This window comes from Mauremys reevesii, linkage group 16 (genome assembly GCF_016161935.1).
Source record: "Mauremys reevesii isolate NIE-2019 linkage group 16, ASM1616193v1, whole genome shotgun sequence".
Lineage (NCBI taxonomy): Eukaryota > Metazoa > Chordata > Testudines > Geoemydidae > Mauremys > Mauremys reevesii.
Window position 1 is genome coordinate 43,580,896 of NC_052638.1, and position 25,301 is coordinate 43,606,196.

The 25,301-nt window shown below is 50.9% G+C and overlaps 1 protein-coding gene across 6 annotated transcripts in view; it reads left to right on the forward strand.

The window, feature by feature from the left end:
• Positions 1 to 25,301, forward strand: part of LOC120384228 (mitotic spindle assembly checkpoint protein MAD1-like) — a 268,654-nt gene that overhangs the window by 188,593 nt on the left and 54,760 nt on the right. For all 6 annotated transcript variants that reach the window (XM_039502618.1, XM_039502612.1, XM_039502613.1 and 3 more), the window contains exons 6-7: positions 5,547 to 5,693; positions 24,152 to 24,298. In XM_039502618.1, coding sequence (XP_039358552.1) covers positions 5,547 to 5,693; positions 24,152 to 24,298 — 294 coding nt within the window. The remainder of the gene's footprint in view (positions 1 to 5,546; positions 5,694 to 24,151; positions 24,299 to 25,301) is intronic.

The following is a 25,301-nucleotide window of genomic DNA, read 5'->3' on the forward strand; positions in this document are numbered from 1 at the left end:
GTCCATGAGCTTGACTAAGACTGAATTTGAGGCTGTAGTTTGATGTGTCAAGCTCCCCTTATTCTCCTGATGAGAAAACTGGGTTGTGTATTACTTTCTGATTTGCAGCAATTTGCTGCTGGTCAGTTGTTTCCAAACTTCTAATGCTGGCTGAGTCTAAAAGGTGAAAAAGCAGTAGTATCTGCTGGAGAAGCCAGACAGCGGTTTCTGGAGACCAGTTGAAGTTTGCAATGAAAAGTGTCTAAAATTGGATGAAAGGGTTGCAATATTACAGCAGAAGAATCTTTTTATGTTTGGCTGAAGAGGCAGAATGAACTTCTTATCCCCATAAAGCACATCTGTTGCTTGCTGCAGCACTATAGTAGTATGCTCTTGGATGATTTGTGCATAGTTTCATGAAGCATAGACAGGGACCTTGTAGCAGGGTGCTGGTGCCAAAGCACCTAATTAGCCCCTGCCTGGTCAGCTCCAATCAAGGGAAGCAGATTGGAGCGGATGGAAAAGGCCTGATGCCGGCCTGAGGATTGGCAACACCTGCTGGCCTGACAAGCCAAAGGCTATAAAGGTTGGGAGGGAGCCAGAAGGCAGGGGGCAGCCAGGGAGAGGTCAGGGAGGGAGCTGGAGGCCTCCTAGCTGAAGGCTGACTCTGCCTGTAAGGGAGGTAACCAAACCTGTAATGCTCGTACACAGATGGACACGGGTGGTGGGACAACGTTAAGTAAATAAAGACGTGAGTGTCGCACAACCCTGAGGCCTCTCAGAGCCTCATTAGGGAGGGCAAATGAGCCAGGAAGAGGGGTGGGTTGTGGAACCCTGTTACAGACTGACTTTTCACTCTGATACACAAGCATAACTCTGACCTTAGTGGAGTTACGCTAGTGTGAAACTGGGGTAATGGAGTGGAGATCGGGGCCACAGGGATCATCTGTGAGGCTGATTTTGGAATGGACACAGCATTCCAGTAGGAATGGTAAACCATCCCGCGATGGCCCAACAAATAGTAGTGCATGTGTAATACATACATAAAGTGTATATGTATATATTTACATATAGTGTATATGTAATTATAGTATATATTAGTGTATAAAATGTTTTTGAAAAGACAGAGGGGTGTAGGAAGATGCAATTTCTAAGCACAAAGACCTGTGATGTTATGAGTGTGAAGTTTTGTAGTTAATATATAGGTGTGCAAATGACAAATAATTGTGCTCCAGAATCAAAAGCTTAAGTGGAGCTTATGACTGCAAAGAGAATCTTTACCATTTGAACCAATAAAATATTATCTGAAACAATAGCTCTCATAAGTGTAAACTGCCCCATTCAATGAAATGAATAGTTGACTCTGAAACCTAATGTGATTATAGGATTTCAGCATTAACTCTTTTGTTGCTGATGCCTTTAATAGAAACTTCAAGCTCTAATGTGCTTTCTGTACCATTGTTGAATATACCATTATTAATGAATGCACAAGTGTGAAAATAAAGATGGAAAAAAGTTCAAAATATAAAACAGGGCAATAAACATATATGAATCAAAGGGGTGGGAGTGTTAAAAGAGCTTAGGTGGACATCACACACTTCTGCCATTCAGTAGCCTTGGGGTCAACAGTGCAGTCTGAAAAGTCGTGCAGGTAGACCTGCACACAACGAGCAGCCATTCAGTAGGTGTGCAGTGTCCTCAACTGTACCATAGCTACACAGAGGACTGTTCTGAGTCCCCAGGTATGGTCACTTGTGCAAACCTCACACACACACACTTCACCCTGCATCTGGAACAGTTGTGCTTTCACTGGAGACTGTATGGCAGCATGAAGCCCGGCCCCCTCTCCTCCCTCTGAGTGATGAGGAAGGAGTTTCTGACAGAAGGAGCAGCTCATTGCCCTTCTGCTTGCCACAGTGTGGCAGCATCCGCTGGCGAGAATGTCCAGTGTGCTGTAGGTGACTATTAGGATGGGATGCCTGGAAGCTGCCGTACTTTGCTGGGCTTGAGAATAAGCAATACAAACCCCTTATGCTTTGGCAAATGTTAAAGTCCATTTTACAACTACCCCTGCTCAAAAGAGGGAGAGACTGAGGAGGTGTTTGCCCTCTCCTGAACCAAAAGCTTCAGCTTCCTCCCATCTCCCTTTTCTTCCTGGGTGACCAAAACCCTGCCTGTCTCCTTGCTTGGCTGTGAAACCTTCAACTTCCCACTCCACTCTAAGGGGTTTCCTTAAATTGTCATGGAGGCTGCGCTTTGCCCTGCATCTGAGCCCTCCTGCTTGGACCCCACACCAAGCACTTTGGTGTGGCGTGCACCGCTGGCACGGGGCTCCGCCCAGCACCATTGCCCCTTGCTGGTGCCTAAGAAGTGGCAAAAGAAGAAGAGCACCAGAAGGGAAAGGGGCTTTGGGCAAAGGACCAATGTCAGGCCATGTGCCTGCCCTGAGGCTTCACGGGGGTACTGCTGAGGTCAGACCCCCCCAGCCTGGCCAGGGAGCCGCCTCTGGCGAGTGGCAGGGGACCCCAGTGTCTCCCAGAGCCCTCATTGCCTGAAGCGTTTCCGGCGGCTCAAGAACAAGTAAGCCGACCGGCACCGCAGGTGCCACACCAGGCGGCAGACTCAGCTAAGACCCCAACATCTAAGGGCAAGCTGATCGTGGGACCACCCCATAGGCAGCGGAACACCCTCAGTAACCAGACTGTCACCGCAGCCTTGGACCCCAGCACCGTATCCTAGGTCTCTGACTAGAAGGCCCAGGTCTTCAACGCACTCTCCACCTGCAAGACATGGGACACCGGAGTCAAGCCACCAGTCCCCGTACCACTGATACCGGCGAACTTCCCATCAGAGATCACTGCGGCTCAGGTCGCCTTTGCCCAGACAGTCTCCCAGATGTCGATCCCTGCCGGAGGGTGAGAGGCTTCACCCTGATGCCGTTCCTCACCCTCGCCTCGCCGGTCGCTGACGAGAGGCAGTCAGTAAACTCAGGCCTCGACAGCTCCGCCCTGGTCGCCAGAAGGGCAATGGTCTGAGTCAAACTGGGAGTTCAGCGCCTCGCCAAGAAGTTTCATGATTTACCGCTGACTCACAAAACTGGCATGGCACCTGCAGCGACAGCGTGGCAGCCGGGACAGTGGCCGGCCTGCTCAATGGCTGTATTGGAATCTGTGGGGCATGCCAGTAATGCTGGTCCCCTGTTCCCACCAGCCCTCCCTGGCCACCTCAGACAAACTGGCCCGGCAGCACCAGAGTCAGAACGTGATGCCGAATCCAATGTTGGGCAGCACACCAAACCCTAGCACCAAAGGAGCCATCCCCGGAGAGAGAGGGGAAACCTGTTCCTCCACAGGTGGTGCAGTCGTTGTCATCGTCCCCAGATGAAGCAGTTGCGAGTCCCTCCCAAAAGCGCAATCCCCCCAATGACTTCAAGGAACAGGTGGTTGCTAACTTGAACCTACAGATTGAGGAGGTCGCGGAGGTGTCAGACCTCTTTAATGCTGAATCCTCCTCCACCCTGGCCCAGGTCACGCTGCCTGTCCAGGCCCATAACTCTGGTTTTTGCTCTAGACTCAAACTTTAAGGTCAAATTTTGTCTAATTTCTAGCTTAAATTTATTGATAGCTAGTTTATATCCTTTTGTTCTTGTGCCAACATTGGCCCTTAATTTCAATAACTCCTGTCCCTCCCTGGTGTTTATGCCTCTTGTATATTTATAGAGAGTAATCACATCTCCCCTCAGCCTTCTTTTGGTTAGGTTAACCAAGCCAAGCTCTTGAAGTCTCTTCTCATAAGGTAGGTTCTCTATTCCACTGATCATCCTAGTTGCCCTTCTCTGCACCTGTTCCAGTTTGAATTAATCTTTCTTAAACGGGGGGCCAGAAATGCCCACAGTATTCCAGATGAGGTCTCACCAGTGCCTTGTATATTGGTAATAACACTTCCCTAGCCCTACCGGAAATACCTTCCTTGCATTAGCCTTTTTCACAACCGCAATCACATTAGCAGCTCCTAGGCATCCTGTGATTGACCAATACACCCATGTGTTTCTCCTCCTCTGTCACTCCCAAATGATACATCCCCAGTTTATAGCAAAAATTCTTCTTGTTTGTCCCTAAGTACATGATTTTGCACTATTAAATTTCATTCATTTTCTATTATTTCAGCTTTCAAGGTCATCCAAATCTTCTTGTATGATATTCCTGTCCTCCTCTGCATTGGCAATACCTCCCAACTTTGTGCCATCTGCAGATTTTATTAGCACACTCCCACTTTTTGTGCCAAGGTCATTAATGAAAATGAAAAACAATCCTTGAGGAACTACACTAGTAACCTCCCTCCAGCCTGACAGGTCACCTTTCAGCATGACCATGGATAGACAATGGAGAGTTATTCAAAGCAAATCCTCCTATACATCCTTCATCTCCTCCAGCCTGTAACCAGAGCACTTTCTCATCTATTCATGAAGAGAAAATGTAGCCTTTATTCTTTTATGCAGGACCTTGCTGCTGTTACGTCTGCTTTTGTCACTCAGATTAAGGGGCTGCAATGCACTCTACATGGACCAGCCAGAAAATAAGCTGGAGCAGAATGTGTCTGCCCACTTATTAACTGGAGTTTCTGACCAGGACCATGTTGCACCAGTGCTCCGGGTTCCAGGCTGGCTGCCAATGCATTTCTGACTAGATGTTGAGGTATTGGTGTTCACCTGTGAAGCTCTAAATGGTTAGGGACCTGGTTACTGAAAGGAACATTTACTGTCACATTTGCCATCGGCAGCCGTGCTTCAGGCTGGAGCTCCCTTGTTATAACTGGGGGGAGCTGTTAGCAGGGCGTTCTCTGTGTGAGACCCTTTCTCTTTGGAATTTGCTTCTCCCTTGGCTGCCAGAGTCCGGATCTGTTAACCTGCCAAGCCTATATTTTTTCCCAGGTTCCTAAGGAGGGGGTGGGGCCGGGGTTTCAGTTTATTTTGTTATCCTGTTGTTAGCTGGTGCATATTTAGTGCCACAGGGATGAGCATTTTATATTGTGAATTACCAATTTAGGGGAGCAGTGCCTATTTGTGGAAATTGTCAGTGGTGAATGCTGGAAGTTTTGGCTGCTGGGTAGGGGCATTTTGGTCCTTTTGAAACTTGAGCTTGTCCATGGCATTTTTGCACTGTGGACTTAACACATTAGCTGGATATATCTGCTAAAATGATCAGCAGTGAAATAACTAATACTGTTAACTTTTAAACAGGTATCTTTAGGTTACAGAATTAACAACCCATTGTGCCGAATGGGATAACTCTCACTTTTCAGGACACTGTTTTGGGTTATCTGTAGCATCAGGACTCAATTGTGGATTGATTTACACTTGATGTACATTTTAAAAGTCTCCACAAAACCGTGGGACTAGAAACATTGTTTAAATGAGAGATTCTGGAGCACAACGCTGCAGCCAGCAGGGAATTTCATGGCAAATTCTGTGGCTGTGGAATTGCAGAACACAGACCTGTTACTAATGCTCCTTTGCCTCCCCATTACCTATTCCGGAACACTATGCTTTCACTTTTTCACTTTCCTAGGTTCTGGAGAAGGAAGCTAAAATTCGGGAGCTGCAGGAGATAATCACAGACCTTCACCATGAAATTTCCCTGAAGGATTTGGAGGCAGTCAATCAACTGGAGGAGAATCACCTGCTGGAGACCACAGTGCAATCCCTCAGGCAGATGGTAAGTGAAAGCTTTCTCTGCCCTCCATTGTTTTTGGATGCATTTATTTGCAGTGTGGCCCCAATCAACTCCCTTCATGCTATGGCCTGTCACTTTCTCACCTCTTTTACCTGGGCTTTCGTCTTTTCCCTGTAGAAGCAGGCTTGAATTTAACTCCATACAAATAAAGTATCAGGAGCTGTAGCATTCTGCAGCTTGGGCCTTCCCTCTCTAGAAACTTAGGTTCTCATTTTCAGAGGTGCCGAGCATCCATAATTCCAGATGAAATTTATAGGATCTGCAACTTTGCATCATCACTTTTGAAAATCAAAGTGTCTGTCATCTTCAGAACTCACCTCATCTCTTCTAGCTTGAGCCCCTCCTAGGGTATGTCTACAGTATGAAATTAATTCGAAATAGTCTATTCAAATTTTTGGAATCGTTTTTTATACATTCAGTGTTGTGTGTCCCCACTAAAGCATGTGAATTCGGCGGAGTGCGTCCACAGTACCGAAGCGGGCATCGAATGTCGGAGCGGTGCACCGTGGGTAGCTATCCCACAGTTCCCTCAGTCCTCGCTGCCCATTGGAATTCTGGGTTGAGCTCCCAGTGCACTATGGGGCAAAAATATTCTCGTGGGTGTTTCTGGGTGTGTGTTGTCACTCGCTCCTCCCTCCGTGAAAGCTACGGCAGACACTACAGAAGGCAACCACTTCCCGCCTTTTGTTGGCCATCTTGAACCGAACAGCTCTCCTACGTTTCACACTCTTTTTCCAAGATTACATGTGCAGGCGCCATAGCGTGGCAAGCATGGAGCCCGCTCAGATCTCCGCTGCAGTTTTGACCATTGTAAATACTTTGCACCTTATCCAGCAGTGTGTGCAGTACCTGCAAAAGCGGGCGAGGAAGTAACAACAGTGCGATTACCATACTGATGAGGACATGGACACAGACGTTCCTAGAAGCACGGCATGTGGCGATTGGGAGATCATGGTGGCGTTGGGGCAGGTTCATGCCGTGGAACGCCGATTCTGGGCCTGGGAAATAAGCACAGACTGGTGGGACCGCATAGTGTTGCAGGTCTGGGATGATTCTCAGTGGCTGCGAAACTTTCATGTGTGTAGGGCCTCTTTCATGAAACTTTGCTATCCCCTGCCCTGAAGCACAGAGACACCAAAATGAGAGCAGCCCTCACAGTTGAGAAGCGGGTGGCCATAGCCCTGAGGAAGCTTGCAAAGCCCGACAGCTACTGGTCAGTCGGGAATCAGTTTGGAGTGGGGCTGCTGTGCTGCAAGTAGCCAACGCAATCATTGACCAGCTGCTATCAAGGGTAGTGACTCTGGGAAATGTGCAGACCGTTGTGGATGGCTTTAATGCGCTGGGGTTCCCTAACTGCAGCGGGGCAATAGACGGAACGCATATCCCTATCTTGGCCCCGGCACACCGGGCCGGCCAGTACGTAAACTGCAAGGGGTATTTTTCCATGGTGCTGCAAGCACTGGTGGATCACAAGGGACATTTCACCAACATCAGCGTGGGATGGCCGGGAAAGGCGCATGACGCTCACATCTTCAAGAACTCTGGTCTGTTTGAACAGCTGCAGGAAGGGACTTACTTCCCAGACCAGAAAATTACTGTTGGGGATGTTGAAATGCCTATAGTTATCCTCGGGGACCCAGCCTACCCCTAATGCCATGGCCCATGAAGCCGTACACAGGCACCCTGGACAGTAGTAAGGAGCAGTTCAACTATAGGCTGAGCAAGTGCAGAATGGTGGTAGAATGTGCTTTTGGACGTTTGAAAGGGCGCTGGCACAGTTTACTGACTCAGATCTCAGCACAACCAATATTCCAATTGTAATTGCTGCTTGTTGTGTGCTCCACAATGTCTGTGAGAGTAAGGGGGAGACGTTTATGGCGGGATGGGAGGTTGAGGCAACTCGCCTGGCGGCCAATTTCACACAGCCAGACAACAGGGCGATTAGAAGAGCTCAGCAGGGCGCACAGCGCATCAGAGAAGCTTTGAAAGCCAGTTTCATGACTGGCCAGGGTATGGTGTGACAGTTGTGTTTGTTTCTCTTGAAGTTACCCACCCCCTATGTATCTGAAAGGAAATAAAGTCACAGTTGTTTAAAAAACGTTCTTTATTATTTGTTGCACGACACACAGAGAAATCAGAAGGTAGATGGGGGGGAGGTAATTGGGTTAGGGGGGTGGAGGAGGAGGGAAGGACAAGTCCAGAAACCAATTCAAACATTCGCATATGCCAGCTTTCTGCTGCTTTGGGCGATCCTCTGGGGTTGAGTGTGTGGGTCCCTGTAGCCTCCCCCCTTGTGTTCTTGGGCGTCTGGGTGAGGAGGCTCTGGAACTTGGGGAGGAGGGAGGGCGGTTATACAGGGGCTGCAGCGGCAGTCTGTGGTCTTGCTGCCTTTCCCGCATTAGATCCACCATACAGCGGAGCATGTCAGTTTGTTCCCCCATGAGCTTGACCATAGCATCCTGCCTGCTCTCATCATGCGCGTCCATCATCTCTTCGTGTTCCTGTCATGCTTTATAGGACTCCGCAATTGTTTGCCTGCACGCATTCAGCTGGGCCCTATCAGTGCAGACGGACTGCATGAGCTCGGCAAACATGTCGTCCCGAGTTCGTTTTTTCCGCCTTCTAATCTGGACCTGCCTCTGGGACAGAGTAGATAGGGGCTGCATTGAAACATTTGCACCTGCGGGAGGAGAAAAATGGAGGGTAGTATTTTAAGATACATTTCAGAGAACAAAGGGGACACACTTTCTCAGTGAAACAGGCAATTCATAGTACACAGCACATGTTCTTTCTGTAGAAGTTAGCATTTTGCTTCTTATACTGAAGTGCCTGCCACTTTGGTGTGAGTAAGCCGTCACACACAGCCGGGCAACAGAATTCAGCTTGTAGGCAGCCTAGGGGCACGCGGGGTTCTGCTTCTTCTGCATTAATTTCAATGCTTTCAAACTGCCGGGCCCCCTTTCCCATAGTAAGCAATGCCTGGTGGGTTTGCCATATAACAGGAGGGCCTGTGGGTTCTCTGGGATGATCGCCTCACACAACACCCCCCACCCCACGCACCCACTGCATGGCTCCAATGAGGCTCTGAGCAGGGATGAGCCCTTAAACTAAACGCGAACAGCCCAGGCTCTCACTCACCAGAAGTTCCTTCTCCAGGGTCATGGTCCAGGAGCCCGCCTTGGCAGTGGGGGGAGACTATTGGATCCAGCGTTAACAATAGTTCCTGGCTGGGGGGAAAACGGATTCCCCACTTGCTTCCTGTGCACTGTCGTCCTCCTCTTCGTCCTCCAATAACTCATTCTCCTTGTTCCATGCAACTCCCCCTTGCAGGTGTCCACGGTCAGTGGTGGTGTAGTGGTGGCATCACCCCCCATAATTGCATGCAGCTCGCAGTAGAAGCGGCAGGCATGAGGCTGTGACCCAGATCGCCTGTTTGCCTCCCTGGCTTTTTGGTACGCTTGCCTGAGCGCCTTGATTTTTGTACGACACTGCTCTGTGTCCCTGGAGTAGCCTCTTTCCGTCATGGCCCTGGAGACTTTAGCGTAGGAATTTGTGTTCCTTTTTTTGGAATGTAGTTCTGCCATAACAGATTCGTCTCCCCAACATGTGATGAGATCCAGTACCTCCTGTTCGGACCATGCTGGAGGTTGTCTGCGAATCTGGAACTGTGTGGTCTCTTGTGACGGTGGACTCTGCATGGCTGCCTGTGATGGTGGGCTGTGCTGGTGGTCACCTGTGCTGATGGTGACCAAACAGGAAATGAAATTCAAAAGTTCCCGGGGCTTTTCCTGCCCACCTGGCTAGTACATCAGAGTTGAGAGTGTTGTCCAGAGCAGTCACAAGGGAGCATTCTGGGATAGCTCCCAAAGGCCAATAATGTCGAATTGCATCCACAGTACCTTTAACCCGGGATTGCGATCTCGATTTAAGCACTACTCCACTTGCCGAGGTGGAGTAAAGAAATCGGCGTAAAGAGCCCTTTAAATCGAAAAACCAGTTTGGTCATGTGGATGGAATTGGGTTTTTTTTCAAATTAACTCGGCTAATTCCAAAATAACGGACTAGAGTAGACCAGACCCTAGAATATATACATGCTACATAGCCTAGTGCCCCAGCTAGGCGCTGGAGGCTGCTGGCTTAGTAGCCTGGGCACACTCTGTAGTGATCCTTTTGGCAGTGGCCAAGAAGACAATGAGAATGATGCTGATCGTTCTGGTTTCCCTGCAGCAAGAGGGAATTTCCCCATGCTCCTCACCAAGTTAGACTGTTCCAGTACTGCTCAGCCCATCCTTATTTAGTGATACAAAAAGAGGTGTGTGTCTGAAAACCCTGGGTGTCCCGCTGCATTAGCCGAACACATCAGCTACTTGCTAACCAAGCATCCCCTCCCCAACAGCCCCAGCAACTCCCCAGTAGCAGACCACATCAGAATGCCCACTCGTCATGCAAATCTTCAGCTCCATCAAGTGCCTTTCTCAAAAGACTTGGCTCCATTCTAGCTGATAATGACAGACCTCAAAGGCCAGAGTGTGAGTTCAGAGCCTTAAGATTGCATGTCGTGGTGCGGAGGGATGTGCATGTGTGCATTCGAGCATGTCATAACAGTATATTTATTAAGTCAGGTCATTATTAGTTATTACTCAGGTGTAATCACAGAGCTGCACAGCACCTCACAGAACAAAGACTAGCTCTGGGCTTGAGTCTCTCCTCTTTACTACCTGATCAGAAGGACTACACAAAAAGAGGGGTATTTTACACCCATTCTGCACAGGAATACACACCTGCAAAAGGCATGGAGAATCAGGCCCAGAGCCCCTGCCCCCAAAAAACACCAGCAGGAAACAACACCACAAAGGGTTCTGGGATTGGGAAGACAAATGCACCTTTGCATCAGAGGGAAATGCAGTTTTGGGTTTTTTATTCTCTCTGTTTTTCGTGAAGTTTCTGTCACCTTGGGCTTTAGGCAGTTAAGTTAGAGCTAATGTATGGTATTGGGCCTCAAGTGACACGGATTGCAGACGTCTGTTGGTGCTCTCTAACCTTGAGTTTCTAATATTATCACAAAAAGCTTAAATTTGCCAGTGAGAGGAACTTCAGAAATTTGCCAAAATGGTTTGTATGTCTCTGTGGCAGCCATTGTCCTCCCCTCCTGCCCCTGGATCATTGCAAACAAGGTGCCACTTGCACTGCCCATCTTCCCCCTTCCCTGGACCAGCACGCCCATGACCTGTTTCCCACCAGTCGCCCAACCCAGCAGTGTTACTAGACAGGCACAACAGGGAGAGACAGGTGAAGGGACTTTCATAGGAGACCATGCAGGGTAATGGATTAGGCTTGGGCTGGGGACTCAGTCACTGGTTTTGGTTCTGAATTGTTTTATGACCTTGAGCAAGTCACTCATCCTCTCTGAGCCTCCATTTCTTCATTTGTACAAAGGAGCTAATAATTTTGTGGAACATGGCTACATGTTTGAAGTGTCAGGGTCAGTGGCATGGAACTAGAACTCAGGAGTTCACAGCTCCCAGCACTAAGCTCAAGCCACTTAGACTATGTTGATTTTAGGGTGTCCCACCCCTCCAGGAAAAGAAAGCTTACGAAGTATGTGCCATGTGTGCTCTGGCACTTCCATGGAACTCCTGATGTGAATGTTAGCCACTAAATGTCCACTAATGAGCCGAAGGTACCAGGCCCCACCTAGGCTGACAATTAGTAGTTTATAGACCAGTCCATGTTTGGAGTGATCTGATAGAGGCCCTATCTTTGTGGGCAGACTGAATGCCTCTTCTATTCCTTCTTGGTGCCGGATGGCCTGGGCCCAGTGTCTGGAGCTGATCCTCTCTCTTCTTCCTGCAGATATTCAAAGCTATATGCTATATTATTCATGGTGACTGGCTTTGTTAAACTGTCCTAACTAAGCAGTTGTTGTGCACCTTGTAGTGCCTATTTTTATATTTATTTCATTCTGTTCTCATCATGTTTTCAGTTTGCCATCGATTTTATATTGAATATATATTCATTATACAGATTTATCCAGGGGGAGCAGGGTAGGAGTCTGTTGGGTTTTGGATGTCTAGAAAGATTTGGAGATGGTTTGGAGGTGGGATGGTTGGCGTTGTGTGGAATAAGCACACTAGCTGGCTGTTTCTCGTGAAGGCATCAGTACTGAAATAAATGAGTCAGTGATGGGGAGGGGAGACCCTAAGACTGAGGGGTTACTGCCAGGGGGCAGCGCCCCAGATAACAGGGCACCGGGTCTGGGAGGGACACGGGGGGCCAAGTGGTAGCAGATCACCGGCCTGTAGAGGGCGCTCCGGATGCTGGAAGAGCTAATTCCCAACAACCAGCAGGAGGCGCCGCAGGTGTGAGTGCACATTGCTACACCCTGCGAGAAATCCGATTGTTACCTCGGACTGCCTCTAGTACCCATTGACATCCCAGCTACCAGATCACCTGCACACCACTTCACCACAGCGCTGGATTGCCTCAGCCCTCTTCAGCCACTGGGCATTGCACCCTTCTGGCTTCAGCACCAGCTCACATTTGATTTATCAGCAGTTTGTGTGGTGCAAGGGGACCTTGGCTTCTTTGGTCTAATGTGAAGCCTTTAATAACTGAGTGCATGTTTGTAGGTTGTCCATCTTTAGCCCATTTCTAGTGGGAGGAAAACCCATTGACTTTACAGCGGGCGTGACTGCTGATCAGCATTCCCACGTTTTTCCAGGTGTGTGAGTGAGTGGAGAGCTGAGCCGCACTACAGAGCGGCTAGAGGAGCTTCACTCTAGAGCCCTCACAATGCAGGGCGTAGCTGTGAGCTTACAGAGTTAAGGAAGCTACACTGATGCCATCAATGGGCTGGGGCTGGTGTCACTGTCACTCTAGAAGAGAGGTTCTGCTCGTGGTTACGTGATATAAATCTGGAGTAAGTCATTGCTGCTGTTCAGCACATTCATGAGCTTAGAAGGACGGTGGTGGAATCTGCTGTTGTGATTCTTACAGACTAGGTGTAACACACACTGCATTCCAGGGTCTTACAATCTCTCCTTGCCTGTAAGGAGATAGAAGCTCCTGCTTTGCCAGCTCTAGCTGCACTCTGGTGCCAAGGAGCTGATTCAGGGCAGGGCCTGCAAAACAAATGTTGGGTACCTGTGGCCTCTGGGCCTGGCCCGCAGCCTGGTGACAGACAGGTGGGCAGGCACTGGAGTAGGCTCAGTAATCTTTTGATGAGTCAGAACTCTGAGGGGGGTAAATATTTGGCAGGGCAGCTGCCAGACAACGGCACAGTGACTTCTCTAGTTAATTCCTCTGTCTCCCAGGCCCTGCACCTCCCTTCTCCTTTTGACCACTTTCCTATGTTCTCAGATCAAGGGCTTGCCCTGCAGAAAGGAAAAGCTTAGCTGAAAATTAGGAGGTTTAATCAAAGCTTTTCCAGATGGCAGAACTGATCAGCAAACATTGAACTGGACAGAATGAAATGCCATCCAAATGGAAACAGAGGGGCTTGCACATTTTCCCTAACAAAGAATTTGACTCCAGCTCCCCCTCCCCACCCTGAGTCACTTGTTGCTGCAGAGGGTGGGAATGAAACCTGGGGGAAGGCAGGCTGCGCAGACTGAGGGTGCAGTCACACAGCATTATTTGTCTGTGCCGCCCAGAGTCCAAGTCATTACTCTTCGGTGACAGTAGCAGGAGACCATTAGAATTTCCAGCGCTCCCCTTTCTCTTTATGGCAATGGTTTTCCACTCTCAGAAATTGCCTGGGACTTCAGGCTACAGCCAGGTCCCAGTGTGTAATTTCCAGACTCTGACCCCAAAGGGGACAAAGTGCAGCTCTGAGTGGGGAAACAGGCCCATGGCGGTGGGCGGAAGGAAAAGCTGACAGCAGCACAGTCTGGAGGACCCTGTTTAGTTCCCTGCCCAGGGGGCTTGTGCATGTGCCATCTCCTTGGTGTGGCGGGTGCATGGCAAAGAAGCACATCAGCTTCCTGCTGGTTCTGAAAACCTGCCCTTCCCCGCATGCTCTGGGTACATTTATAGGTTTAAAAACAGCACCAGTCAAATTGGATTGGAAATGCCCCCCCTTGCTTCTGCCGTAAAGCCCTGCAAGCACCGAGGAGAGGCCAGGATTTGCTCCTCGGGAAGGGCTTGAGTACACAGAAGAGCTTTGTCTTGTGCCTTGCCAGGGAATGGAGCCAGTGGGAACCTTCCCTGCCCCTCACTGCCCAGGAGGTGGGAGGAGTGCAGTGGGGCTCCCACACACACGATGTGGGCTGGATTTTCAGCCTTGCCAATTGTGCCCAGCATTGGGAGGGATCCTGGTTGTGCCTGCACATTTCTGACTGAATTGTTTGTGTGCTGGGGTTGGGAGGCCAGGAAGGGGCTGTGCTCTGTCCACACTGCAGCGCCAGTCCCAGGGTATTGGAGAGACGAGTGGGAGAGGGAATATCTCGCCAGCAGCACTTGGTCCAATAAAAGAGATGACACCCCCTCGTCTCTGCACTTGTCAGGGGTCTCAGGCATGCTCATGTGAGCAGAATCAGGGGCCTGCTGGTCCTTCTGTAACACAGGCTGTCGCACCTTGTGCTGCTCCAGAGGGAGGTCCGTGCCCTCTCTTCGCTGGCACGTCCCCCCATTCAGGCACACACCTTCTGCTCATTTACCTGGCTGGACAAGTGGGGGCTGCTGTGAGAAGCAAATAATGGGGCCTTTGGGATCTTCTGGGTGTGCCCGTTAGTGCTGCTCTGGTGCCCGCGGGCTGCGTGAGAGGCCGTGTGCACGAGGACTCTGGCTGGGCAGGCCAGGGAGGGAATAGCTCTATTGCCCGCAATTTCGATTCAGCCATTTCATCTGCAGTTCCCTCAAGTATTGAATTGAATAAACCAGCCGCAGCAGCAGCAGTGGGGGAGGGGCTCTGAGCTAAATGAAAAGAGACAGGCAGCTTGGAAGAGAGACTCACATCCTTTGGCTGCAAATCCAGCTCCAGCAGGAGGTGTGGCAGGAGCCTGGCAAGCCCATGGAGTGCAGCAGGGAAGGCTCTGTGCATGTCTGACGCTAAAGAAGGGCATGCTCCTCCAGCGGTGCTAGCCCCAGGGCTTTGGAGGGAGTCTCATGCCAGCTCGAGTCACGTGGCAGTGGCAGAATCTCTGCCCAAACCGGCAAGGAAAAGGACGTTCCAGCTCTCCTGGCTGTGGCTCAACACCAGCAGGGAAACAAAAAAATCCCCCATTTATTATTTGGCAAATACTCTGTGCTGGGGCTTGACTGCTCGCTTCTGATACATTACAGAGGCAGTCGCGGCGTCTATCCTCACCACAGCCAGCTTCTGCAGAAGGGGTTGTGATTCCTCCCCCTCTGCTCTGCCCATCATCTCTGCTGCGCCAGGCTCTTGGCAGGGCCTGGCCTCACTGACTGTCACCCAGCTCAGGGCAGGCATTGAAATAGAGAAAATGTATTGGAGAAAATCACAGAATGAAGCAGAACATAAACTTGTAGGGCCTGATCCGCCTCCCATGGGTGCAGCTTCGTTCAGGAGTTACTGCGATGAGCCCCCACGTAACTGACAGAAGCGTCAGGCTCCCTGACCCTACGCTCCGTCGCAGAAAGAATTGCCTCACGATGTAGAAAGCCCTGTGGTTTGATTCCCACCATCAAAGCTGTAATCCTTTAGATTCTGAGCACGTCTCTACCCTGGGAAAATGAGGGGCCCCCCCAGGGCAGAACACATCCAGGTACTGCCTCTTATAAATATTGATGTTGTTGTTTGTATGACACAGGGCAAGCCACACCTCTGCCCCCACTTACCCTCCCCCCCATCTCTGTATGTGCCTCCTCCAGTGTCGGGCCTTGGGCCTTTACATCTGCTGGGGTGGAATCATGCCTTTCTTGCATGCACCCAGGGATTCCACCAGGCTTATCCACCATGTCCCACTTAGGGCTGACACCTGCGGGCCTTCCCTTCGGGAGCCTGGGAGGATGGGGACCAGCCAGCCTGCTTAAACCCCAGCATGGATTATTTTAGCAGTAGGAACAAAGCATTTAGAGAGGAGGATTTAAAAGACAGCCTGTCAGCCTGTGTGTACGCGCACCAGCCACTGGGTCTGTGTGCAGAGTTTAACTGGGCACTGGATTCTTGTCCTCGGTTTTTTATACTTCTTAACTAATATCTGTCGTTTGAATAAACAGGGCAAAGCCAGCAGCAGCTGGTGCACACTCACTACTCCGACTGGACTCTTACTGCTCAAGTGCACTTGGGCCGAGTACTTAGCTAAAGCACCTGAGTGCGTTGTGTGCATATCCCCACAGGGGGTTACTGCGGAGGAGCCAGCTTGCTTTAAGGTCACACCCTCGCTCCCTGGGCACTAACTTCCCTGGGTGGACAAGCCCTTAGACTAAACCTCTGTGGCGCCACAGTGTGGACTCCAGTGGTGTGAAGTGCAGAGCGCACCACAGTGTTGTGCTCTAAGTGTCCCATGTGCACGCTGCTGGCGTGAACTCGGACTATGTTAATGCAAACTAGGTGCCTTTTATTTTGCACCAGCAGTGTCCACGTGGGGCAGTGAGAGCACACCACTTGGTGGTTTCTGCAGTTCACACCCCTGGAGTCCACGCTGCAGACAAGCCCTCAGGCCTGGTCGGCACTCAGTGTGTCTACACTGCAGTCAGAGGTGTCAGTGCAGCACATAGACATGCTCAAGCGAACGTTGATCGAGCTAGCTCAAACAACAGTAGCTTTGAAGCCGTGGCTGCGTGGGCTAGTCATTCAAGTGTAACGCCGCCAAACCCTGGTTGGTGGCAGGCAGGATCGAACCTGGGACTGCTGAAGCTTAGTATACGAGCCTCTACTGCATGAACTAAAAGCCACATGCTCTCACCAGTCTCTGGATGGTCGAGATCCCGCTAAAGGGGGGCAGCGCCGCACCGAGCAGGCCTGGGTTACACAAGCACATAGCCAGGGTCCTGGATAGGCTTGCACAGCCCATGCTGCCCTCATTCAAGCTAGCGCAGGTCTGTCTGCCTGTGCTGCAGTCACGCCACGCATTGCAGTGTAGACAAACCCTAGGTGACCCCGTGTGGAAGCGCTGCTGCAGCTGAATGGTTATAAGCACCGGTTCTGAAGTGGTGCTGAGCGTGGTTTTCCCTCTGCTTGCAGTTAAACTGTCCTCCGCACTAGCTGAGCTGCACCCTTCGCTGAAGCAAGTGTAAATGTGATCTAGCGCTTCCATAGCAGGGCTGGGAGTCGGGACTCACGGGGGTAGGACACTGACAGTGCCTCACTAATGGCTCTGACCTACTTCACATGGTTTGGGGAGGCCTAATTTTCTACTTTGCATGGTGTCAAGTATCAGGGGGTAGCCGTGTTAGTCTGTATCCACAAAAACAACAAGGAGTCCGGTAGCACCTTAAAGACTGACAGATTTATTTGGGCATAAGCTTTCGTGGGTGAAAAACCCACTTCTTCAGATGCATCAAGTGAGGTTTTTTTACCCACGAAAGCTTATGCCCAAATAAATCTGTTAGTCTTTAAGGTGCCACCGGACTCCTTGTTAATTTTCTACCCTTTATGACTCTGGGTTCAAGGGGTAGAGCATGAGAGAGGCTGCTGCTGTGAGCTTGTGTTTTGTGCCTATGGTTTCCCCCCCTCCATTTCTGCTCTGGTTGCTTGCCTGCTGTAGTGGCTTGTTCATTTTAAAACATGGTTATTTTTCATGTTGTGGTCTCTGTGTTTGGGGTGCTTCTCATTGTCCTTGCTTCACCAAAACTGAGCATTCCTGTGTGTATTTCCTTGTGTGAAATGCTTGCGTGTGTGTGTGTGAGTGCGCACAAGGGAGAAGGAGCTGCAGCTTCAGCTACACTAAGCAATTAAACTCCAGCAGCTCAGGGATGAGCAGGAGGCCGTGATTTTCCTTCCCTTTGCAGTAATTGCCTCAGCAATCAGCTTTGATCACCCGAGAGCAGAGGAGAAGAGTGTTGCAAGTTGACATCAGTGGTTTTAATATATCCATTTACATATACAGGAGCAGAGCAGCATACAGCTTTCCATAGCGTCTCTGACCTGAAACCATCGCAGCTCCATAGACACCTCATTTAATTTAATACTTTGCCGCCGCTGCAGAAGCCACAGGACGAGGGTGGGGATGGATAATCAAGCCCTCGCTCGCTCGCTCTCTGTGAATGTCTATAGAAATGACATGAAAGTAATTGCTTTTGAAAAGCAAAGCAGAAATGGCACAATTGATTCCACTTAAATGAGAGAGGAAGGGAAGTGGGGGGAATGTTCACCCTAAACATGCCACCGACTCTCCTGCAGCAAGCAAATAGATTCCTGTTTCTGAGGGGAAGGTGGGCAACAGGTGGCTGTTCCTGTGCCTGGCTGGCAGGAGCGGGGCAGGCTGTCCCAGGCCGGCAATACTGCAGGATACGCTCTCTTGTCTAACTCGGACCGAAATGGTACCTGCAGCCCCCTGCCCTGTGTCCCTGTGTGACAGACTCTGGTAAGGGAGAGCAGCTGTGGTAACCCCTCTCCTCGCACAGTCCACATGTGAGGCCACAGGGTGCATTATCTGCTTGCCAAAGGAGTAGGATACGCACAGCAGGGAAAGTCTGGGAGATAAAGCTCAGTGCCCCGGCTGGTGCACCCTAACCTGACCTCTGTGAGGCTAGCTTGTTGGGAGCTGTAGCTGAAATGTGCCCCGCCTGCCTGGAATAGTGAATCTGTGCTGTACTTCCTGTTACCAGACTCCACCCTCCCTGCCACAAAAGGCAGCTAGTCTTTTCCCATGCAGGCTCCCTTAACCCTCAGAGGATGCTTGGTCTGAGCACGGCTGACCCCTCCCGCCTCAGTGCAGCAGGATGAAAGAGCCTTGGACGGCAAAGCAGGAGCTGAAGGCACAGGACTGTCCTGCGTGTGAACACTAGTTGGCAGGTCCTGCTGATGGAGATGCCCATCTCCATGTTCCTTCAGACGCCCTGAAGCAGGAGTCCCAGGTGCAGTTTAGCTCTTTAATGTGACTGTGACTAGTCTCATCCATCCAAATGGCCTCTCCTTTTTAGAGTCCTGCTAGGCTCTCGGCCTCAGTGATATCAGGTGGGGGTGAGTTCCACGGGTCGTTTGTGTTGTGTTCGTAAGTAATTATTTTTTCAATGTTCAGTGTGATCCTTTGAGTGTTGTGGACAGTCCCCTTGTCCTAGTCTTATGAGAGAGGTGTATGTGCTACTTCCTCTACAGCCTTCTTTATTATGTAATCCCTCAAATATATCCCCTTTCCTGTTCTTCTTCCACCTTGGGTAAAGACTCCAGTCTGTTCATTCTCTCTCCAGGCCTCTAATCACGGTTGGCTTTTGGCCCTGTGATTTGGCCAGGCCTCCAGAAAACCGCAGGATGTTCATTAGGCCTGTGACATGCAAGAAAGGACAGAGTAGGTACAAAGCCACAGTCTGGTGGACCAGGCCTTACTTTGCTGGATGCCATGGTGCCTGCGCCCGCTAAACCCGTGTGTCCTCTATGGCAGTGGTTCTTAACCAAGGGTGCATGTACCCCTGGGGGTACTCAGAGGTCTTCCAGGGGTACACCACTCATCTAGATCAGTGTTTCTTGACCTGGGGTATGCAGCCCCACAAGTAGTCATGGGATGGGTTTAGGGGGCTCGCAAATGGTGGGCTGGCATTAAGAGGTGGCAAGCAGAGCAATTGCCTGGGGCCCTCTGCAAAGCTAAGTTAAATACTTCAGCCCCGGGCAGTAGGGCCTGGGCTTCAGACAAGGCTCACAAGTGAAAAACAGGCTCAGTATCACACGGAAATGTAAGTACAATATTTATATTCCAATGGATTTATTTTATAATTATAGAGTAAAAATGAGAAAGTCAGCAGTTTTTCAGTAACAGCGGCTGTGACACTGTTTTGTATTTTTATGCTTGATTTTGTAAGCAGGCAGTTAAGTGAGGTGAAACTGGGGATACACAAGACAAATCCAACTCCTGAAATGGGTAGAGACGTCTGGAAAGGTTGAGAACCACAGCTCTGTGGCTGAATAGCCACCTGCCTTGTGTTTGTCAGAACCACTTCCTTGTGCGCAACAAATGGTCTGAGAGAGGGTCCCCCTTCTATGCCCTTCTGATCAAGGCCTTGAATAGGGTGAGACGTCAGAACCCCTCCCTTCTAGGGGTGGTTTCTCTCTTTGGGGCACTCTGTACAAGTCACCCCACTGGCTGGATTTGGTCTTGGGATTCAGAAAAGACTGAAAACCATATGTAAAGACCTAGCTTGCAGAACATATCTAGTACTTAACTCAGCACAAGGTAATCTAGATTCGGAGCCTTGGCTTAGTTACAGTCGAAATAAAAGGAAATCCTGTCTGTTTCTAGAGGCCTGGCATCTGTCCCAGGAACTGCCTTTTCCACATCGCCCCCCCTGGCGCACGTCCTCTCTGATTCTGGCTGTGCACAAGCACAGATTTACACACACATGGTGGTGTCCCCGGAGCATTTGCTGGGTTTTGAGTGCTCACCTGTGCAACTCCAGCCATTTCCCATTGTGGTGCATAGCATAGTGCAGCACTGAAGCGCTACAGCTTTGAGGAAGGCACAATATGAAGATGATGGTGGCTCCATGACAGATTTAATTTAGATATTAACATCGTTTTATGTTACTAATATTTAAATTAATTATGAATGTTGATAACTGGGTGACAGTCTTCAGTAAATATATTTGTATTAATCAATTCACATTTAATTACTATATTAATTGTAGCTAGATTTAGTCAGATAGGTACTAATTAAATGCATCTTAGCCCGTCTCCAACATGTTCGTAGGGTTTGGCTAGATTTCACCAGAGCTCTTCAGCTGCTGTGCAGGTGACGGAGGGGGCAGTGCGGGCAGCCAGGTGGGCCTGTTTGTAACACACTGGCCACACGAGGCACAATGATGCACAGCGCCTGCCCCTGACAGGATACCCTGGGAGCCCCCAGAGGGTAACACTAACTGAGAATACCTTGGGGGAGGCAGCAGGAAGCGTGGCAGAGCTGGAGTGGTGCTGGTACAATACTGACATGGATTTGCCTTTGGGGGCTTCCCGGAGTGGGTTTTCAAGAGAGGGGGGGTTGGCACGTAGTGCCCTGGGGCAGAAAGGGGCTGAGGCTGCCAGATCAGGGGCAGTACGGAGGAAGGCACAAACTCCCTGTTCTGGGTATGCGCAGTGCCTGGCATGGTGGCCTGGGTCAGGCTTCTAGGTGCTACTGACCACATGTTGTTTCCAGTGATATCGGTGAGGGTGTAAGTGGTGAACACAGGGAGCACCATAGCCAACACCTCTGCAGCTTGCGTCTCCCCCACCGTGTTGTCTGCAGGACAGTGCAAAAAGCTTTGAGCTCTGCTCTTTGCACCGACCTGCAGCCATGCCAGGAAGGGAGGGTGCAGACTGCCTGCATGTTCAGCAGGAATCACTAGTGAGCTCATTGTGTGAGGCCAGACATTAGCTAAGCCAGACGCAAACAAACATCCCAGAGTTCTGAGCAGTCAGGGCCTGGGAGTGTGGCTGCCAGGAGACCCCTTTCTTTTAGATAGGGCACTACCTGAAATCAGCCAGGGGTCTGGGGGAGCTGGCTAGTCCATGATTTTCTGCCCCATGGTAGGGTGGGTAGGTTGAAGGGTGTCCTGTTCTGTGTCCCAGATTCCTGTTGGGGGGGGAGGGGGAGAAGGAACCTGATGAGAGGGAGAGGTTCCTCAGCCCAGTAGGAGTCAGGGGTGGGGTGGACTGGGGAGGGCAGCCATTTCTTCTGGGAGAGTTTGGGTGGCACAGGTGGGGAGATGAGAGATTTCTCTTTTGGGGGACAGTCATGGGAACCAGGCAGAGGTGGCTGCAACATGGGAGCTCGGAGACCTTTTCTCACTCATATTTCAGTCCTATATTGTTTAGTCTGTAAACACTTGAAGGGCAACCAAACCTTCAGACCCTAAGGGAATGAGGGAACTGGTGACATCAGCATGGGGGGCTCCAAAAGGCTGCAGCCTGAAGTGAAAGTTTTCATAGGCTGGCTCCAGGGGCTTTGCGCAGTTCAGGAGGCGTGACGGGGTGATGTGCCAATCCCAAAGGCTGGCCATGGAGAGGGGCTGCCACCTCTGCCGCGCTGCTGGCCAGAGTGTCGTGCCGGGAGCGTGTTCTCAGTGCTTCATCCCTGGGCTGTGACTGGGATTGAGCCAGCTGCTGTTTATCTGGGCAGCCAGTGCCTGCTGTTAACCTCCGTGATGCTGTGGTTTAGGTTAGCAGTGCTCCTGGATCCCGTCCTTGTGAACGTCTCCCCTCATCTTCTCGAACCAACGAGCTCCTGAGAAGAGAGGTAAAGGCCCCTGGGGACTAACCATGGCGAGAAGACCAGTCTTGTTTAACAGTAAGCCCCAGTCTCCAGGGCTTGATCTCTGACTCGCAGCACCGGGAGCCCAGGCAGGCTGCCCGTTACTTGGCTTGGTGTCGTTAGTTTTATAGAGCTGCACCAAGGTATGGAGCTGCTTGAGCTGCTAGGCACATCTTTGTAGGGCACCTGCCCCGAGGGCTCAGAGCAGCAGCTGGAGCCCATCTGGTGCTGCACCTTCCAGACACAAGCAGGCCTGTGCAGCACAGACGTGCAGCTTCCTTAACAGTGCCGTTGGTTACAGCTCTGAGCCGAGGCTGACTCCTGACGTCTCGGGGAGAGACTCCGATTCCTTTCGCAGACGCAAGCCTGCCTCTTTCCACGGCCCCCTTCCACCACTGCTCTCTGGGCTGGGCCATGTTGTGGCTGTTTGTCCCCCACTGGTCTCGGGTTGGTTTCAGCCATGTGGAGCTCTGGGCCGTACAGGCTTGTGGGGGACCCAGCAGGGAGGTGCTGTGGGCTCTGCAGGGGAGCTCTGGCTCATACAGGGAAGTGGGCCCCACAGCAGGGAGCTCTGGGCCATACAGCATGGTGGGGACCTGAAGAGGTGCTGTGGGCTCTGCAGGGGAGAGCTCTGGGCTATACAGGGCAGTGGGGACCTGGGAAGGGGCTGTGGGTTCCAGAGGAGCAGCTCTGGACAAGAATCAAGTGTGCAGGGACCTGGGCATTTCAGCGCTCGTGGAATTGTCCAGGCCGTTGTTCTTCACTGGCTCTAGGAAGAGATTTCTATGGTTGAGCATAAGTGCATCATGCCTGGGGCCCTCTCTGTATGGGAAGCCTTTGAGTGGGCGAGCTTAGTGAGGCTGAAGCTTCCTGTATCCTTCCCTGCTGGAGACAGGAGAGTGGGAGAAGTTGTGGCAGGAGGAGCTATACATGGCTAATTTCCAGTGGGAGGATGCTGCAGCCATGTCCTTTCTAAACCCCATGTCTCTCCTCTCAAGTGGACTGGTGCTTGGGAAGCTGTTACTGTTTTTAGTTAATGTGCATTTTTTGTTTAGCCTTACTGGATCATGGAGGATAATCCATTTTCTCCTAAAACAAGCACTCCTCTGGGCCACCCCAGGCCCCAATAAATGAGGTGTGTTGATATCACCTGTGGATAGGGACAAGGAACAAAAGTGCTTCCAACCCCAGCTGTCATGTCAGGATATCCCCACGCTACTGACCAATCACTGCAGAGGATTTCCCAATGCTGAGTTTTAAAAAAAACTCTCAGGATCTGTGGCCAGCAAAATCTCTTGCCTCCCACTCGCTGTCTGCTCTGCCAGCGACAGAAGTCACACCTGGCCCTTGCAGAGAGGAAGCAGTTACTGCCACCTCTTCCACCGTGCCTGTCCAGAGACGCCAGTCAGTGATGGGGTCTGTGCACAGTTCGCTTTGGGGATCAGTGCTTTAGTCCTGTCATGATGATTGCTCACTGGTTGGCATTCATGAGTCTTCCTTTCTCCCTCTCCATGTAAACGTTTTCCAGCTGGAACGCCGCGATGCAAAAATCCAGACTCTTCAAAGCCAGCTCCTGCTCCTGCAGGACAAAAGGGATGTGCTGGCCACCGAGGTACCAAGGCCCTCCTTTCTCTTTTCTCTGTACAGGCGATGCCAGAGGAGAGTGCCCCAGCGCTCCGTAGCACAGGGCAAAGCCGCCTGGAGCTGCAACACGCAGCCAGCGCTGGGAGCTGTTTGTTTGTTTGTTTAAATAACTCTGTGTTTGCGCCATTGCCTTCTATTTCTGTCCCTCGTCCAGGCTCCGTAGAGCTCCCCTCGAGACGGGATGAGGGCAAGTGTCCTTCAGCGGAGCATCTGCAGCTCCCTGCCTCGGACTTGTCAGTACTGCGGCTGGTGTGCTAGCAAATCGCACCTACCATATTGGCTTCCCGTCCCCAGAACATCAAGTTCTTGCAGCCAGTGGGGGGGTGTTTCTCCTCCCCTCAGTCCCCACCCCCAGTAGCATCAGGCCTGTGCTGTTCAGGGTTTTGTTAAGCCGTTTAGTATTAATTGATTTTTTTTTCCATTTTTTCTTTCTTTCCCTGGGCGGGTCAATAGCTGGATGCTCAAGAGCAGAGGATCTATCAACTGCAGACCAAGCAGACGGAGAGGCAGGCAGAACTGGAGCAGAAATGCAGCCGGATCCAGCAGCTCGAACAAGACCTGGAGGCCAGCGGCAGGCTACAGGAGGAATCCCAGAGGCAGGTAAGGAAGACTCCACTCCAGCTCCAGCTCTATAGGCCTGGCTAGTAACTTTATTTCATGCACTAGCAACCTAAGCCAGCAGCAGTGACATGCTTCTATTCTCATGCAAATGATGCAGTATGAGAAAGGGCTAAAGACCTGAAAATGGAGGCTCCCAGTGAGGAAGGGAGAGCATGGGAAGCCAAGGAGAGAAACTGCTGCATTGCTGGCTGCAGACATGCACTCTGCCCAAACCCTGACTCCAGGGGTAGCGGCTGCAATTGAGCAGATGTTCTAGGTATTGATCCTTGCAGCCTGCTGTCAAATCCTCTCTGAGTGAGGAATAGGGTGGCCCTGTGGAGGACAGGAGAGGGACTGCACCCCTGGGAAGGAGCTGTCCTAATGGGTGGTAACAGCAGTAAACGGTGAGTCAGGATGAGGCTTGTTCAGATGTATTGGTCTTGACTCCCTGGGTTAGAAATCTTGAATTTGCTTCAGAAAATACACACCCTTACAATGAAACTGTCCCCGTGCTTCTGCAGCCCCTGGCAACAGCCTATCTGCTGGGCAGTATTTGTGCCTCGCTCCTTTGTAGCCCCAAGGTCCCCTTTTAGCATTTTCTCCTCCCCTTCCTGTATCCACTGGGCTTCCTGCCCTTACAGATCTCTGTTAGCAGGCACTGTGCTTCGGAGTCTGCCAGGGGTTAAACCCTTTGCTTAGATCATTTATTCCTGCTGGGGAGGGCGTGCTGCCTCCACAGGCACCTCAGCTGGGGAGGTCCAGCTTGCTGGCTTGTCAGGTGCCCGTAGCTGTGAAGGGTATTGACCACAGCCGTCATTTGGATCAATATGGCAAGTGGACTGTGGTGTGATGGTAGCCAGTGCGAAAAGGCTGCAGCTGGTCCCACTGTGGACTGCAGGACTACTTGCCGAACCTGACTATGTGACCCACTGGACCATTGCCGCTCTCTTTCAGCATCCCATAAGCCTGAGCAAGTTGTCTGCCTGTGTAACAAACTGATAAG